This window comes from Pseudonaja textilis, chromosome 3 (genome assembly GCF_049901715.1).
Source record: "Pseudonaja textilis isolate UNSWEBS1 chromosome 3, rPseTex1.2, whole genome shotgun sequence".
NCBI lineage: Eukaryota > Metazoa > Chordata > Lepidosauria > Squamata > Elapidae > Pseudonaja > Pseudonaja textilis.
Window position 1 is genome coordinate 81731717 of NC_141992.1, and position 18920 is coordinate 81750636.

At 41.8% G+C, this 18920-nt stretch overlaps 1 protein-coding gene and 1 non-coding gene across 5 annotated transcripts; one reads left to right on the top strand and one right to left on the bottom strand.

Moving 5' to 3' along the window:
• The first annotated feature begins 955 nt into the window (after nt 1-955).
• DNTTIP2 (deoxynucleotidyltransferase terminal interacting protein 2) lies at nt 956-14058 on the top strand. 4 transcript variants are annotated; one of them, XM_087930217.1, is made up of 8 exons: nt 1025-1102; nt 2176-2371; nt 3071-4722; nt 5385-5520; nt 6725-6820; nt 7941-8105; nt 9775-9884; nt 13625-14058. In XM_087930217.1, exons 3-8 carry the CDS (start codon nt 3098-3100, stop codon nt 13716-13718), a joined length of 2226 nt encoding a protein of 741 aa, XP_087786343.1. In that variant the 5' UTR covers nt 1025-1102; nt 2176-2371; nt 3071-3097; the 3' UTR covers nt 13719-14058. The 4 variants fall into 4 exon arrangements, with proteins under 4 accessions (XP_026556146.2, XP_026556145.2, XP_087786343.1 ...); XM_026700361.2 differs by lacking the exon at nt 2176-2371 and having other exon boundaries at nt 956-1102; nt 3074-4722; XM_026700360.2 differs by lacking the exon at nt 2176-2371 and having other exon boundaries at nt 979-1102.
• A 3911-nt stretch (nt 14059-17969) lies between these two features.
• Nucleotides 17970-18054, bottom strand: TRNAR-UCU (transfer RNA arginine (anticodon UCU)). The gene is given in 2 exon segments: nt 17970-18005; nt 18018-18054. It is a non-coding gene; the product is annotated as a tRNA-Arg (tRNA).
• Between the last annotated feature and the right edge of the window lie 866 nt (nt 18055-18920).

Below are 18920 nucleotides of genomic sequence, written 5' to 3' on the forward strand. Positions count from 1 at the left end.
TATTTTATCTTTTTTTTAACCAAGCAAATAACTTAGAACAGTGCTTCTCAAACCTAAGTAAATTAGCCACAATCAAATATAAATGGGTTTTCTTTAGGTGATAACATATAGACCCTTTTACCCAATCACAACTGGGACATTTGAACTGTTCTACTTACATTGGGTAAAAAGGACTTTCTGATCAGCGATTTGGGTGGGGTAATAAGGAAAAAGTCTGTAGAGATTGACATGGTTGGACTTTTTGGACAATTGGACTTTGTCTTTCTTTGAAGACGTTTCACTTCTCATCCAAGAAGCTTCTTCAGCTCTGACAGGATCCCCACTATCTTGTCAGAGCTGAAGACCTTCTCAAACGAGAAGCAAAACGTCTTCAAATAAAAACCAAAAGTCCAGGACAATGAAGGAAAATTAATGTAGTTTGTCGAGCAAAATGTTTGGGAAGCATAATAATCTAAAACAGTTTGCCTTCCATGTTCAGATATAGGTAAAATTATATTTACATAGAGCGATGGGCACCTCCGTTGCCATTTTACCGTGCAAATTGAAAGGTTTGCCTGGGATTCCAGGAGTATTCCCAAACCCATTTCCCTCTGAGTGAACTTGGATTCAGAACGAGCAGCAATTGAACTAGTGAAGGCGATGAGATTGTAATCCAGATTATTGCTGCTCTCTACATATCAAACGCTAGCCTTGGGCCGAGGTGAGCGTACTTCTGAATAACATGAAATAAAAAGCATGAAGAATTGTGCCGCTTCCCCGCAGTCTTTGAATTGCTAATAACACCTAACTGCAATCCAGCTATGCTGATTTGAGACTGAGGTAGATTTTGCACATAAGACCTCGCACTTTTTTCTCTCTCTCTCGTCCTGGCTTCATGCCTTCGTGAACAGCTTTCCATCCACCAATAGTTTGCAGGCGTCACTGCCAAGAGCTGGGCGGAGGCAGGGCAGGAAGTTTTTCGGACGGACCTCTTTCTGAGTGGCAAAGCCACCTGGAAGCGAATCCGGAGCAATCGCTTCCTTCTGCACACGCGGGAAAGATGATGGCCACCAGGAGGGTAACGCGGAGGAGCGCGTCGATGGCGGAATGCCCAGCTACGGAGGTGAGAGGAGGAAAGAGAGAGAGAGAGAGGCGCGGGCGGGGGGAGAGCTCTCCCCCCACCCGCCTCCGAGCACATCTCCGTCGGGTTCGGCCAGCGCACGCGCTTGGAGTTCGGAACGCGCTCGGCCATTCCATTCCCGAAGGTTCTCGCCGCGCGCGTTGCGTCTCTGCGCTTGTCTGGGTCGAGTTAAAAAGAGCCGGACTGGAGAGCTGAAGGCGTCGGCGAGCCGGGGAGGTTGTGGGGCGCTTGGGAGACCGCGGTGTGTCTGTGCTTGCATTGACAGGGGACGCAAATGCTGAGGAGTGAACCTTTACGTCGGCTGAGGAAAAAGGAGGGCAGGGGCAAGCTTCGAAATGAGCCGCCTCGGTTTGTGACGGCGGTTTTTGGTTTTGGTTTGTTAGAAGCTCATTTTTTGGTTTGGGCAAAAAGGTGGGGCGACAGCACTTAATAGCCGCCGTTTTCTGACCTGGTGGAAATCCTTGAGGTCATAATCCTAATCCTTAAACCTAAGGAATAAGTACCTTTATTCCTTTTGGAATATAATCAAGGTGGGGCTGTGATCTTGACTTGCGTCTTGGACGAAGCAGTCAGATCTACGGAGCAATGCGTTGGACTCCTCTGCAGTATTGATATTCACATTTTTTCTAATTTGAATGTTGTCCAGAAATCATTCCTCCCCCCACCCCAACTATGAGAATTGTTTCTATGGGAATCTTCAAAGCATACCAAAGAAATGGGAAATAATAGTAGTCTTCCATGGATGTAACAGTGTTTATAAGATAAGATAACCTTTATGGTCATTTTTTTTTCTGTGAAAACATTGGCACACATTAAAAATGAAAATTCTGGTGTCAGTTTTCAAGAGAAAATGTCTGTATGTACATTATATAATAATGTTTTGCCAAGAAGCATGAAAATGTTTTCCCCCCCTTTGTTCCTTTTCTGTCTGCCTTTCTCCCCTTAGCCACAAAATCTATGTATAGGTTTGTCTCTACTTTCAATTAACTTATTTTGTGGTGTATTTTTGAATTGGAGGACTGATTGATCATCTGTTTTCTCTCCCTCTTTCACAGGTTCTCTTTCTTAGAAACCACACTGGTAAAATTCAGAGGGCACGGGGGCTTCTGAAATGTTTTTCTATCATACTGCATGTTTTCACCAGTACAATAGTTATCTGCTTCACGTCTCACCTATTTATCCTTCTGTGATGAATCAGTTTATCAGAGCCGATAGCAGACATGGTCATTTATCCATGCAATTCAGAACTAGGTAGAGAGATTAATCATTGGGCATTTTTCTCATTGCAAAAATTGGATTAGTAAAAGTTCCCCTCTTTAAGTTCTTTTGGGGAGGGCGGTTGGCTTGGGATATAACATTGACACATCTCTTCTTTTATTTTTCCTTAATTTTTCTTCCTCTGCAAATGAATTATTATTTTCTTAGCCAAGTAACCTTTTTCTTCAGTACAAAATAGTGATTTAATAATCTGCTGGAAGTGTTAGAGGAGATAGAGGAGTATTCTCTACCTTGTTCTGGCAAGGAATGCAGAATAGCAAATGAAACGCTTAGATTATGTTTGGAAAATTGAGTAGGCAACCAAATTTATTTACCTTATCTGTGGCAACGCCTGTTGGACCATACCCCATAAGCTACGCTAGGCACAGGGAATGTCTTATTACAAGCTATGAAGTAGGAGAAAAATAGTTAATACTGAAAAAGTGTTAACCTTGACTTAATGTTTTCGGTCCAACAGTATAAAATCTACAGTGCAAGTATGTCAGAAACTAGTACTGTTCATAAAGAAGCTGACACATAGAAAATCAGCTTTGTGATGGCCAAAGTTAATTAATTAATGGTTAATTGATTAATAGTTCAGAATTTCTGAGTTTCTCATGAAGCATGCATTTATTTATGTGTTTCTTTTTCTTTCTTTTTGCTTGTTTCCTGACATTCTTTTCATTCTTTCAGCAGATTGCAGTGGTAGAGAGCCCATCTATGAGGATTACTAGAAGCAGAATAAAAATGAATTCCTATACACCAGTCATTTCTGAATCCCAGAATGCAGAGATGAAAGCTTCTGAAACAAAATTGGATGCAGAAAAGTCTTCAGAAGCATGCACTGTCTTGAGTAAAGATAAAGCTGAGCCCCTGGCAGAATCTCAAGTCGATGGCGATGTTTCAGAAGCAGAATCAGCCTGTTCTTCTGTGTCTGGTCTTCAAACACCATTATTTATACGAATAACCAGAAGGCGGAAAATTGTAATTCCTTGTAGCCCAGAGACTTCGGCTAAAAACAGGCCGAGCAAAAAAAATGTTACACATGAAAGTAGTAATTGTGAAGACCATGATATTTCTGAAGCAGAGTCATGTTCTTCTGTTGTATCTGGAACAAGGACCTCAAAAGCCATGAGAAAGTCCAGGTGCCGACAGGTCAAGGGTAATGTGTCACCAGTGTGTGAGGTACAAGATGAAGAGGTTTCTGATGCTGAATCGTGGTGCTCAGGTGTTTCCTATGAACAGTCTGCCCCATTTAAACGAGTGACCAGGAGTATGCAGCTGAAATTGCAAGCAGAACCAACATCCCAGGCTGAAAGAAAAAGCAATGCATTAAGAGAGGATACGGAAACACCCGATTGTATAATTACATCTGAAACAATAGTAATCTCTGATTCGGAAGAATCCACCATTTCTGATTTCAATGCCAAAGAATCACCTTGTCTTTCTTCAAACTGGATAAAAGAGCATCTTAGCCCCCAAAAAACAAAGTGTCTTCCTGAATCTGTTGCCAGCAATGATCTGGATCTGATTTTCTCAAGCAGTAATGAGGAAGTAACAAGGGAAGATAATAAAAACTTGCCTGAGCAAGAGATACTAAAGAACAATGATGATGAATTGGAACATTCCGTTTCAAAAGAAACAGCAGCGGATATAATTGCAATAGTTCAGAGTCCAGACGAAATGCATGGTCAATCTTCAGAAAAACCCATGCAGGTATCTGAAAATCAGTTGCCTTCAGAGAATTCAAAGAGATCTCCATGTGATCTAGAAAACCTTGAAAAATCTAATGAGTCATCAGGAAAAGCAACAGTGAATAAAAACAAGAGCTTAACACCTGAAAATGTTAGACAGAGCTGTTTACACAAACAAGAAGAAATAATAGATAGTGACGACATTTCCAAAGTAGGAAGCCCGACCAACAAAACGATCACATCTCTAATTGTTAACAGTGATGACTGCAGACCTTCGGTTTCAAGCGTAGATAGTGATGGAAACCTAGAGGAGGTAATTGCTGAATCCTCTTCATGTGCAACCAAAGGCAGAGAAGATAAGAAAGACCTCTTTGTGTCTCTTACGAGTGAGGAATCTGAAAATAATAATTTAGAAAAACTGAAAAACAGCGAAATAGGCACTGGATACGATGAAGGAAGTAGTGAAAGTCCCTTGAGAGAAAACCAGTCAAATAATCAAGAGATGTTTGTCATTGATAAAACCCCTGGTATAGATTCTCACAAAGATTATTATTTTGAGGAAAAACAAAGCGAAGATTCATCAGAAGTGGAAGAAAGTGAAGAAGAGTTCATAGATGAGGACGAAGATGAATTAAATGCAAACACAGGATTGTAAGTTCTTTGAAGGGACTTTATATGCTTAGTAAATGGCTTGGTTGGATTAGTTAGGTTTTGTGCTAAGGTATAGTGGGTACAAAACCTCTGGGTTCTGAAGACTCAAGTTCCTACCACAAAAAGGCAAGTTGGCTACCTTAAGGTTTTAGAAGTGTTTCTCTAACTTCTAAGAGCCATTTGCATCTGATTATGAATTTGGCAAAGAATAAGATAAAGTATTTGATAAAACTTATGTGAAAATTCATAAGTCAAATATTTAGTCACATTAATAAGGCTTAGTTGGCTGGCTTCATACTGAATCTAAACTGCTTACAAACCACGGGCAGGATTGCAACATACTAAACCAAATCCAAACAAACCACGTTCTGTTAACAGCATGGGACACAGCTTTATTTGTGATTTGTTTGGCTTTGGTTTGGTGTGATGTATAATATTAGTCACTGGGTATAAAATGGTTCAAAGAATTGAGGCTTTTTTTTACATGTTTAATTCCCCTGTAAAGGAGTTAGTGGATATGTAAACATAAGTAAACAGTTTTGAAATTTGTTAATGTTTAATTAAAAAATATTTTCTGTAATGTGCTTATGATAGACAAATATTGTTTGTGTTGATTGGATTATATATCAGTATTTTTAGGTAACCAGTTCTTTCTCTTCTAGAGTATCATTTTCAAGCAGTATTGATCCTGGACTAAACATTAAACAGTTTGGAGGTTTATATATTAATTTTGACTCTGGAAAGCAGAAACCTGGATCCCATAACGTTCCACCACTGAAAGAGAAAAAAACAGATGAGGTAATTGCCAAAAGATAGCAATTAAATTGAAAACTAGAATTAGTAAGTCCTAAATGACATTCTAGCAGCATTGTAAATACCTGGAGTATTTAAAAAGCAAATATTTTGTAAGATCTTTTGTAAAAAAAAATTCTTTTGGCCACAAGTCGGCGCATTTATATGATTTTTAAAAAAATATTTAATTTATATACTTATATTTAATTAATACCTTGTGACGCTTAGTGGTTCACATCAAGTACACCATGCAACAAAAAACCTGTTCCCAGTAAATTAAATTAAATTTAATATTAAATATTACTGTTTGTAAGCCACCCAGAATCCCCTTATTGGTGAGAGGGGCAGCATATCAATTGAATAAATAAATAAAATATTAAGGTTAAGTAATACCAATTAAATTAAAATAGCACAGTGCAACCTTTAGGATAATTCAGATTTTATTCATTTCTGGTAAGACACTTAATGATGGCATCAATCTTGCCTCTAAACAATGGGTGTCCAACCTTTCGCCTTCCTTGGGCCACAATGAGTGAAGAATTGCCTTGGGCTGCAAATGAAATATATAATAAAAGTGATATCTGTAAATAACAAGCTTTTCTTTATTGTGGAGCTGCATGTGGCCCATGGTCTGCAGGTTGGACATGCCTCTCTAAGGGCTGGGAAAAGCAACAGCTGCAGGCCTTGGTCTTCCTTACTTCCTGGAAATAGCATACTGCTAACAGATGCTTAAGGAGGGTCAAATCTATCCAGAAAAGGCAATGCTGAAGCTACTTGGATGCTAAGGCATGGTTAAATTCTTAGTAGTTCCAACTTCCTTGTATATACCCATCCCCTTCAAAATGACGACACCACTGCTTAATATATTCTTTAATTTTCTAATATCGATCCTTGAGCATTTTTTAGGGATCAAGTGCAGTTGTCCATACTTAGCGACACTCTCCACATCAGATTCCATTTATGCTGCTTTATTGACATGTCAGTACATGAGTGGCTATTCCAGCACTGCTTATTAACTGAGTTTGCCAGGCAGTCATCTAAGTATTTCCTGATAAGAGTATCTTGAAAATCTCAGCTTGGAAGCAACTTTTCCAGAACTACTTGAGTGTTGGGTCATTTTACTAAGTCCACGTTTTCCAAGAGGTCTTTACAGTCCTGTTTGCATTGTAAGTGTAGCTGTGGCCTGGCTTAATCAAATATCTCTCGGTAGCTTTTGCAGAAGAGTATTATAACTCCCGATTTTGAGAAAAAGGAATGTGTTCCACCTTTAAGAGAATCAATCCATCAGTTAAAGAAGCAACGTAGGGTAAGTGAAATGCCATTGAGGTATTGATCATGGTGTAGGGTCTCCTGCTTGGGTGGGTGGGGGGGTTGTACTAGAAGATCTAAAAGGTCCCTTCCAATTCTGTTAATCTGACACCCAATTAAGGCCATATTTAAAGTCTGCCTTTAAAAAATTCTCTGCAAGGGTGCGTAGCTCCTGGCTTATTCCTCACTTTTTACTAGCTTCATCAATAGTTATAAAATGGGATGATAACATATGATCCCCTATGCTTTGTGGCCTTTTGGAATGAAAATGAAATATAATAGAAATAAATGTGCTGCCACATTCTGGACCAGTTGTAGCTTTCCAAGTTGGTCTTCAAGGGTAGCCCCATGTAATCCAAACAAAGAGTTACTTCTCCCTACGAAGTTGCTTCTCATGAATTTGCTTTCAGAAAAGCTGTTGGAAATAAAAAGTCCCCTTTGTAAATACATTGGGATACAGTATGTGACAATATCTCTTGACTTCAAAGTACAAGTAGTCCCCAATTTACACCCACGATTGAGCCCAAATTGTCTGTTGCTAAGCGAAACGTTAAGTGAATTTTGCCCCGTTTTATGACCTTTCTTGCTACAATTATTAAGTGAATCACTGCAGTTGTTAAGTTAGTCACACAGTTGTTAAATGAATCAGGCTTTCCCATTGATTTTGCTTGTCAGAAGGTCACAAAAGATGAATCGTGTGACTCCGGGACACTGCAACCCTCATAAATACAAGTCAGTTGCCAAGCATCCAAATTTTGTGAAGAATGGTCAGTCTCCTTTTTCAGTGTCATTGTAACTTTGATCATTAAATGAATTGTTGTAAGTCAAGCACTACCTGTAACATGACATCAGGATTTCCTTGGCAGAATTAATCCATTTAGACCATTCAGATAGAAACAGCTCGTTAAAGTAGACTTTAAAGTTGTACAAATATTTTAAATACCTTGAAAATTATCCTAATGTAAAGCTAAAAGGCTCACGTTGCAGGAAGGGAGGGTGGGTATTGCCCTCTTCAATGCTGGATTATAAAATTTGATCTCTGTCCACTGGTTATGGCGTAAGGATTGAATAAACCTGACACATTTTGAAAGAATGTTTGTAACTTTTTTCCAAAATAGAAAGACCGAGCAAAAACAACTGGTGATAGTTGGTTTGGTATGAAAGCTCCAGAAATCACAGAGGAATTGAAAAATGACCTTAAGGCTTTGCAGATGAGAGCTGCCATAGATCCCAAACGGTTCTACAAAAAGAATGATAGGAAAGGTCTTCCCAAATATTTTCAGGTAAGAATGTTGATGGTGTTTAGTGCTTTGCATATAAGATAAGGTTGTTTTTTTTTTAAAGTTCAGTATTCATTACACATCAAATTACATATCAGGCTTGCTAAAGATAAACACATTGATTATGAAGATGTTTCTGTGAAACCAAGCCAACTACATTGGGTAACGTGGCTTGCGATCCACAGAATTAAAGTCTTTTAACCAATTACTACAATTTTAACCATTGCTTAAGTTAGTAATAACACTTGTGGCAATTATAAACAAACTGCATAAAAATAACTTGTCTATTTTTTTCTTACAAAGTTTCTTACATAAAAACGTAAGTTCTGATGTTTACTTTTGCTATGAAAATCTCTTGGAAATAACTTTACAAGAGCTTGGAAGATTTATCATTGTTTAATTTTTTGTTAATTGTTCATCTGCTTACTAGCTTATATTTGCTGCGCAGCCTCTGCTGCTTCAGTAATTCCTTGCGTGCATGTTTCACTTTTTGAAGACAGCACATGGATCGCATCTTGTTCTGTAGTTGATAGAGAAGCAGAGTGTGTGACAGGGATCTCAAACCGGTGGCCAGTGGGCTGGATGCATCACGTGCACACGCACACCCCCAGCTCCGTGAAGGGAAAAAAATGTCATGATACATCATACAAGAGATGTATAAGAGAAATAAGAGCATTGTTTTCTTTAATCAGTTTTTCCATTTTACTTGCTGAAAATATGTTCTGGGGAGTTGAGAGACGCTCCAAAATACTGTAAGTGGCAGGTCAGGGGACCTCAAGAGGAAGGTAGAATGGACACACACACACACCGTCATCATCTTCCCCTGAAGATTATTTTTACAAAATATTGTCAACATGTTTAAAAGTATGCTAGATTTATGAATCACTACTTTAGCTAATGCTACTTAGAACTGGCTCATTCTCTTCATTTCTGTCTAGACATTTTCTTGGAATGTTAAGTTCTTTGCTGTTCTTTGTATTTTTGAACTTTGTAGAGTAAGAATTCTTTTTGATATCGTGATACATTACCAGTTTCTATATTTTCTTGTTGGTTTTTTTCCCTTCTCAGCAGTAAATGAGGAATTCCTGGCCTCTAGATTTCCACTGTAAACTCTTGTTTGATTCCTTACCCCATTTTTTTTCTTCTGTAATATTGCTGAAATTGTTTTCGGTCAGTTGGGCTGATTTAAGTTTCTGTACAGGTTGTCCTCAACTTACGACCACAATTGAGCCCAAAATTTATGTGGCTGTGAGACGCGTATTATGTGAATTTTGCCCCATTTTAAGAACTACCTTGCCACAGTTGCTAAATGAATCTGGATTCCCCATTGATTTTGCTTGTCAGAGGTTGAAAAAAGGGATCCCATGTCCCTGGGAAACTGCAGTGGTCATAAATATGAGTCAGTTGCCAAGCATCTGAATTTTGATCATGTGACCTTGGGGGTGTTGCAGTAGTCATAAGTGTGAAAAACAGTCATAAGTCACTTTTTTTCTGTGCTGTTACAACTTTGAATGGTCACTAAATGAACTGTTGTAAGTCAAGGACTACCTGTATACTAAAAGGAAAGTATGAGCACTCCAAATGAATTCAGTATTAATAAATGGGATCCTTAGATTAGCTTTCAATCTCCTCTTTAAATAAAAACAAATTCATCTTGCATTTTCTTTTTCAGGTTGGAACTATTATGGATTCTCCAGCAGATTTCTATCATGCTCGTATTCCCAAGAAAGAGAGAAAGAAAACGATTGTGGATGAACTTCTAGCAGATTCAGAGTTTAGACGGTATTTACAATTTCACTTTAATGTAGTCACTTGGGTGTTGTAAAACAACGTGTTTCGTTGCTGTTAGGTATAGCTGAATGAGTTCCTCTATCCTGTGTGATGCAGTTCATCCCATATGGGAGGCCTTGTAGTGTGTTGCAGTGCCTCTTAAAAGGCATCACTGGGTTATAAGATTTGGACTTGGGGGAGGTTTCCATTGCAGTACTTAGATTAAAAAATGCCTTCCTGGAGCACGATGGTTGTCTACCTGTCTTCTTAATTTTAAATGAGCTGTCATCCTCTTGATTTCCCTTTCATTTGAAATACGTTGACCATTTTTTGTTCTTAAGTTATTTGCTGTCTTTTGTGATTTCTGGATTGTTTTTATTATTTATATACTGTTTTGAATATATTTGTTTAAAGGAAAGAGAACAGAAGGACACTCACACGCAAAAAAACAAAACAAATCCTTATCATTCAGAGGGTGTGTAGGTGGTGTTAAGGATACCAGGCCTTCTTTTATGGCAACAATTTAAGATAATCTTTTATTCCGCCTTTATTTTATTTTCTTGCTAGGCTTAATAACCCACTCCAGTCATAAAAGCCTCTCGGTGATGCATAAACCATAATTGGAATGAAAATAGGAACATTTTTAAAAAATCCAAAATGCCCTACGTAACGATGCCAACTCAGATATAAATATTCCTGTGCTGGGCGGGTCCAATATTCTATCCAAACCCCCAAATCTGTTTTTATAGGACTATGGGAGATGATCTTATTTCTGAATGAACTTTGTTCGAGACACGGGGGCAGTGATTGAAATTTGAGATGGCATAGCTGGGACTTAGATAGGCCCAGTTTTTCAGCAACTGCACCATTTCTTTGAGATAGCCTCCCGGTGAACATCTCATCGTGTCTACCAGAAGCTGTTCAAAAGAGGTTTTCTAGGGTCCTTGGCTCCACCTTATTTGATTAATGATGTTTTCATTAGTTGGAGACCTTTAATTTGTATACTTTTTTGATATTATTTCTTATATAACTGTTAGCAAATATTCCTTAAGTTAAAAGCAGAGGCCTTGCCACCTATGAGCTTGAGACACAAGTAATATTCTCAGTAGCATGCCAGTAGGTGACCCCAAATATTATCTCTCAATGCTCTAGCCATGTAGCAATAGCACTTAAGACTTATATACCGCTTTACAGTGCTTTATAGCCCTCCCTAAGCAGTTTACAGCATCATCATATTGCCCCCAACAGTCTGGGTCCTCATTTTATCCACCTCGGAAGGATGATTCAACCTTGAGCCTGGTGAGATTCGAATTGCCAAATTGCAGGCAGCCGGTTGTCAGCAGAGGTAGTGTGCAGTACTGCACTCTAACCACTGCGCCACCGAGACTCTAGATCAGTGGTTCCCAAACTTTTTCGGTCCACTGCCCCCTTGGTGCTACAAAGTCATCCTCGGTGCCCCCCACCCAGGGGTGGGATTCAAATTTCTGTGGGTGTGGCCTAATTTGAGGGCGTGGTTTGAGAGGGAGAGAGAGGTTGGATCAGATCTCTCTCTCTCTCTCTCTCTCTCTCTCTCTCTCTCTCTCTGAGAGAGGGAAAGAGAGAGAGAAGAGAAAGAGAGGAAGAAAATAAAGAGAAAAGGGAAAGAAAGAAAAAGGGACAAAGGCAGGAGGGTGTTGGAAGGAAGGGACAGAAAGAAAAAGAAATAAAGGAGGGAGGAGAAAGATAATGAGATGTCTATTCTAGTCCAATCACCTGCTCCAGCAGGGTTAGAAGGGAGTGTGTGTGTGTGTGTGTGTGTGTGTGTGTGTGTGTGTGTGTTCTCGTAATTTACCAATACATTTTGGTTTTGCCTTCTTCAGAATTGGCACTGTAATACATTGGGGAAAAATAATTTTTAGGGTGGAGATCTGGTCCAATGGATCCTGTTTAAAGCCTCAACAAAATGTGAGAATTTCCTGATAGTCTTGACCATGTTTCAATGTGCTGGCAAAGATGTTTCAGTGTGGAAAAGGGCCTCAGTCTAAACTAGGCCTCATTCAGTCTGATGCATCAGGTCTCTCTCTTTCTCTCTCTCCCTCCGTCCTTCCCTTCCTCCCTCTCAGACTGGCTTTGCTCTACTTGCCCGATGTGCCTGCGGGGCCGGCACTTCGAACATTGATGGATGGATGGATGGAAAGAGAGAGAGAGAGAGAGGGAGGCAGGCAAACAGACAGACCTTTTGGATGGAGGGATGGAAGGACAGACAGAATGAGACAGCGGCGGCACTTTGGGAAATCAGTGGCAGCGGCTTTTCCAACGTGCTGCCGCATTTGAGACACTGGTTCTGGAGCATTACTATAGTCAATGGGTGAACCTGCAGGGCCAGCGCCTCGAACACCCCCCCGCCGCCTCTTAGCATCCCCAAGGGGGCCGGCAGAGGGGGGATAAGAGGCGGCAGGGGGGCGTTCGAGGCGCCGGCTCTGCAGGTTCACCCATTGACTAGCACTGCTCCGGAGCCAGCGCCTCCAATGCAGAAGCGGTAGCATGTTACATGCCACCATGGCCGCGTTTGATGCACCGCCCCCCTGCCGCCTCTTAGCGCCCCTCTGCTGGCCCCCTTGGGGATGCTAAGAGGTGGATGTGGGGCATTCGAGGCGCCAGCCCTGCAGGTTCACCCATTGACTGTAGCACCGCTCCAGAGCTGGTGCCTCAATGGGTGAAATTACAGGGCTGGCTGGTGCCTTGAACGCCCCCCTGCCACCTCTTAGTGCCCCACTGCTGGCCCCCTTGGGACACTAAGAGAGGTGGCAGGGGGACGGTGCATTGAACGCTGCCACGGCAGCACATAACATGCCACCACTTCCGCATTGGAGGCACTGGCTCTGGAGTGGTGCTACAGTCAATGGGTGAACCTGCAGGGCCAGCACCTTGAATGCCCCCCTGCCGCTTCTTAGCATCCCCAAGGGGGCCAGCAGAGGGGCGCTAAGAGGCGGCAGGGGGGTGGTGCATGGAACACGGCTGTGGCGGCATGTAATGTGCCACCGCTTCCGCATTGGAGGTGCCACCTCTGGAGCAGTGCTAGTTAATGGGTGAACCTGCAGGGCTGGCACCTCGAATGCCCCCTTGCCGCCTCTTAGCGCCTCCCTGCCAGCCCCCTTGCCTCTTAGTGACCCCCTAAGGCATCCCACCGCCCCCCAGGGGGCAGTACCACCCACTTTGGGAACCACTGCTCTAGATAATCTTGCACTAATAATTAGTTGCAGTGACCTTGTTGGATTGTAGTAAAAATCTGATATAGTATCTAGTTTCTGACAGTAGTCAGCTAAGAAACATACAGGTAGTCCTCAACTTACAACAGTTTATTTAGTGATCATTCGAAGTTACAATGGCACTGAAAAAAAATGACAATTTTTCACATTTATGACCACTGCAGCATCTCCATAACCAAGTGATTTACATTTGTATGCCAGACCACTGGTTCATATATAACAACTGCAGTGATTTACTTAACAAATGTGGCAAGAAAAGTCCTAAAATGGGACAAAACTCATTTAACAAATTTGTCAATTAGCAACATAAATTTTGGGGTCAATTGTGGTCATAAGTAGAGGGCTACCTGTACATGGATAGCTTAACTAAAAGGTGGGTTGATTGATGTGTTCTTTTCATTCTAGATTTTAGATGCACTCTTATTTAGTAATAATTGGATGGGCGGAGAGGTTTGGATTCTGTGGTTGCATTCATTCTTCACAAAAATTGTTTCTCTTATTCAGGTACAATAAAAGGAAGTATCGAGACATAATTGCTGAGAAAGAGGCCCTTGCAGCAGGAAAGAAGAATCGGAAGAAGAAGAAATTTCACAAATAGATTTTGACGGCAAAATGCTTGAACTTAGTTTTTAATGGTGAATTTATAAGTTGAAATTTTGCACAAATGATCAGCTAAGCTTGATCCCATTAACAGTATAGGTATAGGGCTTTTTCCGATAAGATTTTGGAACTGAATGTGAAACCCTGTGTTACATATAGATAAAAATAAACAGCATAGAGGATGGAAGAAACAGTCTAGTTTAAAATCACACTCAATTTAAAGGAAAACGGCAGTGAGGGAAACCTTAAAAAAAAATCATACAAGACTATATTCAAAATGTGGCTGCTGTTAGAAATATTCTCCTTGTATATCTATTAAAATATTTTGTACGAATTAATAGGCTGTCTTTAATAGATAACATGTTTTCCCGAAAATAAGACCCAACCAGAAAGTAAGCCCTAGCATGATTTATCAAAATGCTCATAAGACCTACCCGTCATACGATTGCCAGCCCTTGGGGATGGGAGTGGCTAGCAGAGGCCGTGAGTGTGTGGTGGGCCACTGGCTTCTGGCGGCAGCCATAGCACTCCGGTTGTGCACCCTGCACCCATAGCTGAGTGCGAGTGCTGCAACCACCAGCCTGGCCCTCCAAGCAGCAGGCGGAGGCAGAGGGGCAGAGCCGGGAGGCGAGTCCCATCTGCCTCTTGGGGATGGGGGCTCCCTTTCCATTTGCCGGGGCTATCATGGGTGGGGCAGCAGGCTTGTCCTTTGTGTATGGCGGAGCTGGAGGAGGATGTTTGGTGGCAGGGGCTTAGCACACGGGCTGCAGTGTGGTGCCACCCTGCCAACTGCCTCGCCTCACAGTAGAAGCACCAACAGCAGGCAGAGGCACAGGGGAGAGGCGTTTAGAATTTCTTTTATATTTTATATTATAACCTAATTGAAAAAGGAATTAATGGAATTCAAGAGGGGTTGGACTATTTGTGGGAACATAATGACTCCTGGCTAATTCCTCTCTTGATTCCCCCTCCAGGCTCTGCCTATTTTTCTACACTTCCTCTGAAATTCATTCTGCTTCTACTTTACTGGTATTTTGAAGATGGCACGTGAATTGCATCTTGTTCTGTAGTTGATGGAGAAGCACTAACATGGCAGAGAAATAAGGGCATTGATTTTCATTAATCAGTTTTTCCATTTGTACCTGCTTCCAACTGTTGTCCAAGGCTTTTTTTTTAACATGCTATCCAATGGGCTGATGACCACTGGGATCACCACTTAAATACACATAAGTATTTTAATGATAAATTATATATGAATGAAGGCGAATATACATATCCCAGGATAATGTTGTAGGATCTAATCTGGGTGGGGGTCATCAGGACCAGAGGTTTGTCTTCCGAGCTTTCGGAGTTATGCCGGAGCCCATCTTCAGCTAACTTCTCTGAAGATAGAGGGCTAGAAAGAAGTTCCCTGAACATGGGCTTCAGCATGAGTCTGAAAGCTGGGAAGACAAAACCTCTGGTCTCTGACAGACCCAGATTGGATCCTGCATAAATTATACAAAACTATAAAACAGTATAAATAATTACAAATAATAAAATGTTTTCTTCCGCAACTAAAAAAAATGCCCCTTCTGTCATGATTTTATTTTTAAAATACTTCAATTAACAAAAATAGGACGTTGCATATGGCAGATGTGGCAAACTCAAGCCTGTGGACCGCGGGGTGCTTAAATCTGGGCCGTGGGGTCAGCCTGGAAATATCAAAGGACTGGGCCGCAGTACCTCTGCCGGCCAAAACAGGTTGTGGGGGGGAGCCGTTTTCACCTTCCCTGGCCTGCAGCACTCTGCTGGCCAGAAATGGGCTGTGCAGAGGCCCCCATGTGGCCCATTTTTGGCCTCCGGCACTGCCAGCCAAAAACAGGCAGCACAGAGGCCCGTTTTCAGCCAGCAAAGTGCTGCAGGAGACATCCGTCCCATCCCCCACTTCCTCCCCGTGCCCTCCAGCCTTTGGAGAACTACAATGCTGATCGGGCCCTCGAAATCCAGTTTGACACCCCTGGCCTATGGCATAATGTGCTGTAACTCTAGCATTGTCTTTAATAATCCATCTGAAACTACAACGGCCATCTTAGAATACAGGGCACTTTGCTTGGTAGTGTGTTCATCTGGGAAGACACTCAGCCTTACTTATTCATTTATTTGCAGTAATAAGTTATTCCCCCACATTCCTCATAATTGTTTATGAATGTAGATCTTCACTTTTGAAACCGGAGGGTCTAGTCCAGCCCAGCAATATGGCTGAAGTATATAGGTAGTCATTTATCTTAAGTTCATCTGATGACTTACGTTTGTCATGCTTATGACCATTGCAGCCTCACCATGGTCACGTAATCAAAATTCAGATGCTTGGCAACTGACTCATATTTATGATGGGTTGCAGTGTCCCAGGCTCACATGATCAACTTTTGCGACTTTACACCAACCAAAGTCAATCAGGAATTCAGATTCACTTAACCAGGTTACTAACTTAATAATGGAAGTGATTCACTTAACAACTGTGGCAAGAAAGGGCCATTAGAGTGGGACAAAGCTCACAGCAACAGAAATTTTGGGTTCACTTGTGGTCGTAAGTTGAGGACGACCTGTGCTTTCTTACCCGGCATGAGGAGTCTAAGCTGTCATTATATAGTCGATCCCCTTTTTATGACCTTGTAGTCTCTTGTGGGGGGAGAGTCGGGGCGACTGGATACTATTGTGAAATAAACATTGCCTTTCAATCAAACATCAAATTCTGTCTCAGGCTAAATACAAACTAAATAGTCAAGACCTTGTTGAGGAGCCAAACTTTGTCAAAGACCTTGGAGTACTCATCTCAAATGACCTAAGTGTTAGAGCCCACTGTAACTACATAGCCAAAAAAGCATTAAGAGTTGTTAATCTAATCCTACGTAGCTTTTTCTCTGGTAATATCACACTACTAACTACAGCATACAAAACATTTGCTAGACCAATACTCAAATACAGCTTATCAGTCTGGAACCCACATTACGTATCTGATATTAACACAGTTGAGAAAGTCCAGAAATATTTCACAAAAAGCTCTCTACTCCTCCACTTGTTGCAGAATACCTTATGCCACCAGACTTGAAATTCTGGACCTAAAAAATCTAGAACTATGCCACCTCCGGTATAGTATATATAGTATATATAGTATAGTATAGATAGTATATAAAATACATTGCAATGTCCTACCTGTCAATGAAAACTTCAGCTTCATTCATAACAACACAAGAGCACACAATAGATACAAACTCAAGGTTAATCTCACCAAACTTGATTGCAAGAAATACCACTTCAGCAACAGAGTGGTCAGTGTCTGGGATACTCTACCTGACTCTGTGGTTCCTTCCCCAAACCCCAAAACTTTAACCTTAGACTGTCTACTATTGACCCTTTCCTAAGAGGTCTGTAGTGGGGGCGTGCATAAGCGTACCAATCGTGCCTACTGTCCCTGTCCTATTGTTTCTTTATTTTTCTTGTATCTATCTCATGTATTCAAAACTATATTTATTGTTATATTCTTATTATTCAAAGCCAAATAACCTCACACGAAATGGTCAAATCTTGTAAAAAAAATCTTGAATGATTGGGATAAAATATTTGATGAATGCTTGGTGGCTCAACAGCTCAGGCACAGGACGAATTGCGAGGCGTATTTCAGAGCGGGACCGGAATAAATCGCTGCACCGACGCTGGAATTTGGCGTTACTGAAAGCCTTCAAGGAAGGCAACACTAACAAGCGCTGCCTGCACTGTTATCACACCTGTCAGCGGCTAGACTGGCGCCATTCTTTCCAGACCACGTTGTCATTTAGACTTCAACTCCCATAATGCCTTCAGGGGGGCGTGTCAGCTAAGGAATTCCGGAAGTTGAAGTCCACGCCTCTTCAAAGTTGTTGAGGTTGAGAAGCGCCGCTCTGGCCCTCCTGGGTCCCCCACCTCGGAGGCCCTGGCGAGCCCGATCCGTCAATCAGGGTCGTCCTTCCCGCCTAGACCCGCCCCCTCCGGCATTTCCCCGCCTCTCAGGCCCGAGCCGCCTCCTTTGTCGAGTCACCAGCCAGGCGCGCGACGAGGGAAAGAGAAGAGCGGCCTCGCAAAGGGATGGGGTTGAGGGGGAAAGTTCAACGTCGCGCTTTGCAAGCAATTAAAAATCGGCCCCTTTTCGGCGACTCGGCAAATAATTGACTCTGGGTAATCCAGGAAGCACTTTTAAAAATAAGAGGAAGGTAAATAAAATGGGGGTTCCCGACTCCGCCGGGACTCGAACCCGGAACCTTTGAATGTCTTCACCCTCTAGAAGTCCAATGCGCTATCCATTGCGCCACGGAGCCACCTGTTGGATTCTTGGCACATTTGCTATACGACTTCAGAGATCGACTTTCGCCCCGGTTCAGGAGCAGAAGAGATCCTTCCAAGACCCGATTTTAGAGTTGCCAGCGCGGCTCTTTACAGATTTCCGAGTCGCTTCCGGCAAAAGCTGCTTATTCCCGCCGGTGTCCGGCTCTTTCTCTCATTTCTCAGCCGCTTTAATTCGAGTGGCGTTTTCAAGCCTGTTTGCGACCTTTTAAAAGAAGCGAGGATTATTTCCATAGAGGGCGGGACTGAAATTGAGAGGTTGCATTCACACAAATCGGGGCTCAGCGTGTTGTGTGAACGCGCCCTGTAAGAACAGGAGGGTGTAAATCCTGTGCAAGTTCAGCTGGGAATAAGCACGCACCGTTGCATTGAGAGGTAAAACTATATAAAGAGCCAGCATCTTTAATAGACCGAATTAAGATTTACAGACAGTTGCAAGGTTTTGAATTTCCAATCGTTTTTCGAATGTTAGCTGATCATTGCTATCAAGTCATTTTCGACTCCTGGTGATCAGATAGATTTTTCTCCATGTTGATCTATCCCTGACCTGGTCCTTCATCTCTTCCAATAATGCCACTCATCATGCATTCATCGCCATTGTCCACCCAGCCCATCCATCTTGTTTCTTGTCATCCTCTTCTCTTTCCTTCCTCATCAGGACCACCTTTTCCAGAGTTGGGTCTTCCCATACATAATGTGTTTGAAATAGAATAATTTGAACCTGGTCATTTGTGCCCCTTACAACAGTTTGTTTAATGACCATTTGAAGTTACAATGGGATTGGGAAAAAAAATGACTTATGAATGTTTTTCATACAACCATTGCACCATCCCATCGTCAT

What these genes read in the sequence shown, in the direction of transcription:
- DNTTIP2 (XM_026700360.2), top strand. Translation starts at nt 1,040, where the DNA reads ATGATGGCCACCAGGAGGGTAACGCGGAGGAGCGCGTCGATGGCGGAA. An exon ending in CGGAATGCCCAGCTACGGAG is followed by an intron (nt 1,103 to 3,070) that starts GTGAGAGGAGGA and finishes TCATTCTTTCAG; the next exon opens with CAGATTGCAGTGGTAGAGAG. An exon ending in TTAAATGCAAACACAGGATT is followed by an intron (nt 4,723 to 5,384) that starts GTAAGTTCTTTG and finishes TTTCTCTTCTAG; the next exon opens with AGTATCATTTTCAAGCAGTA.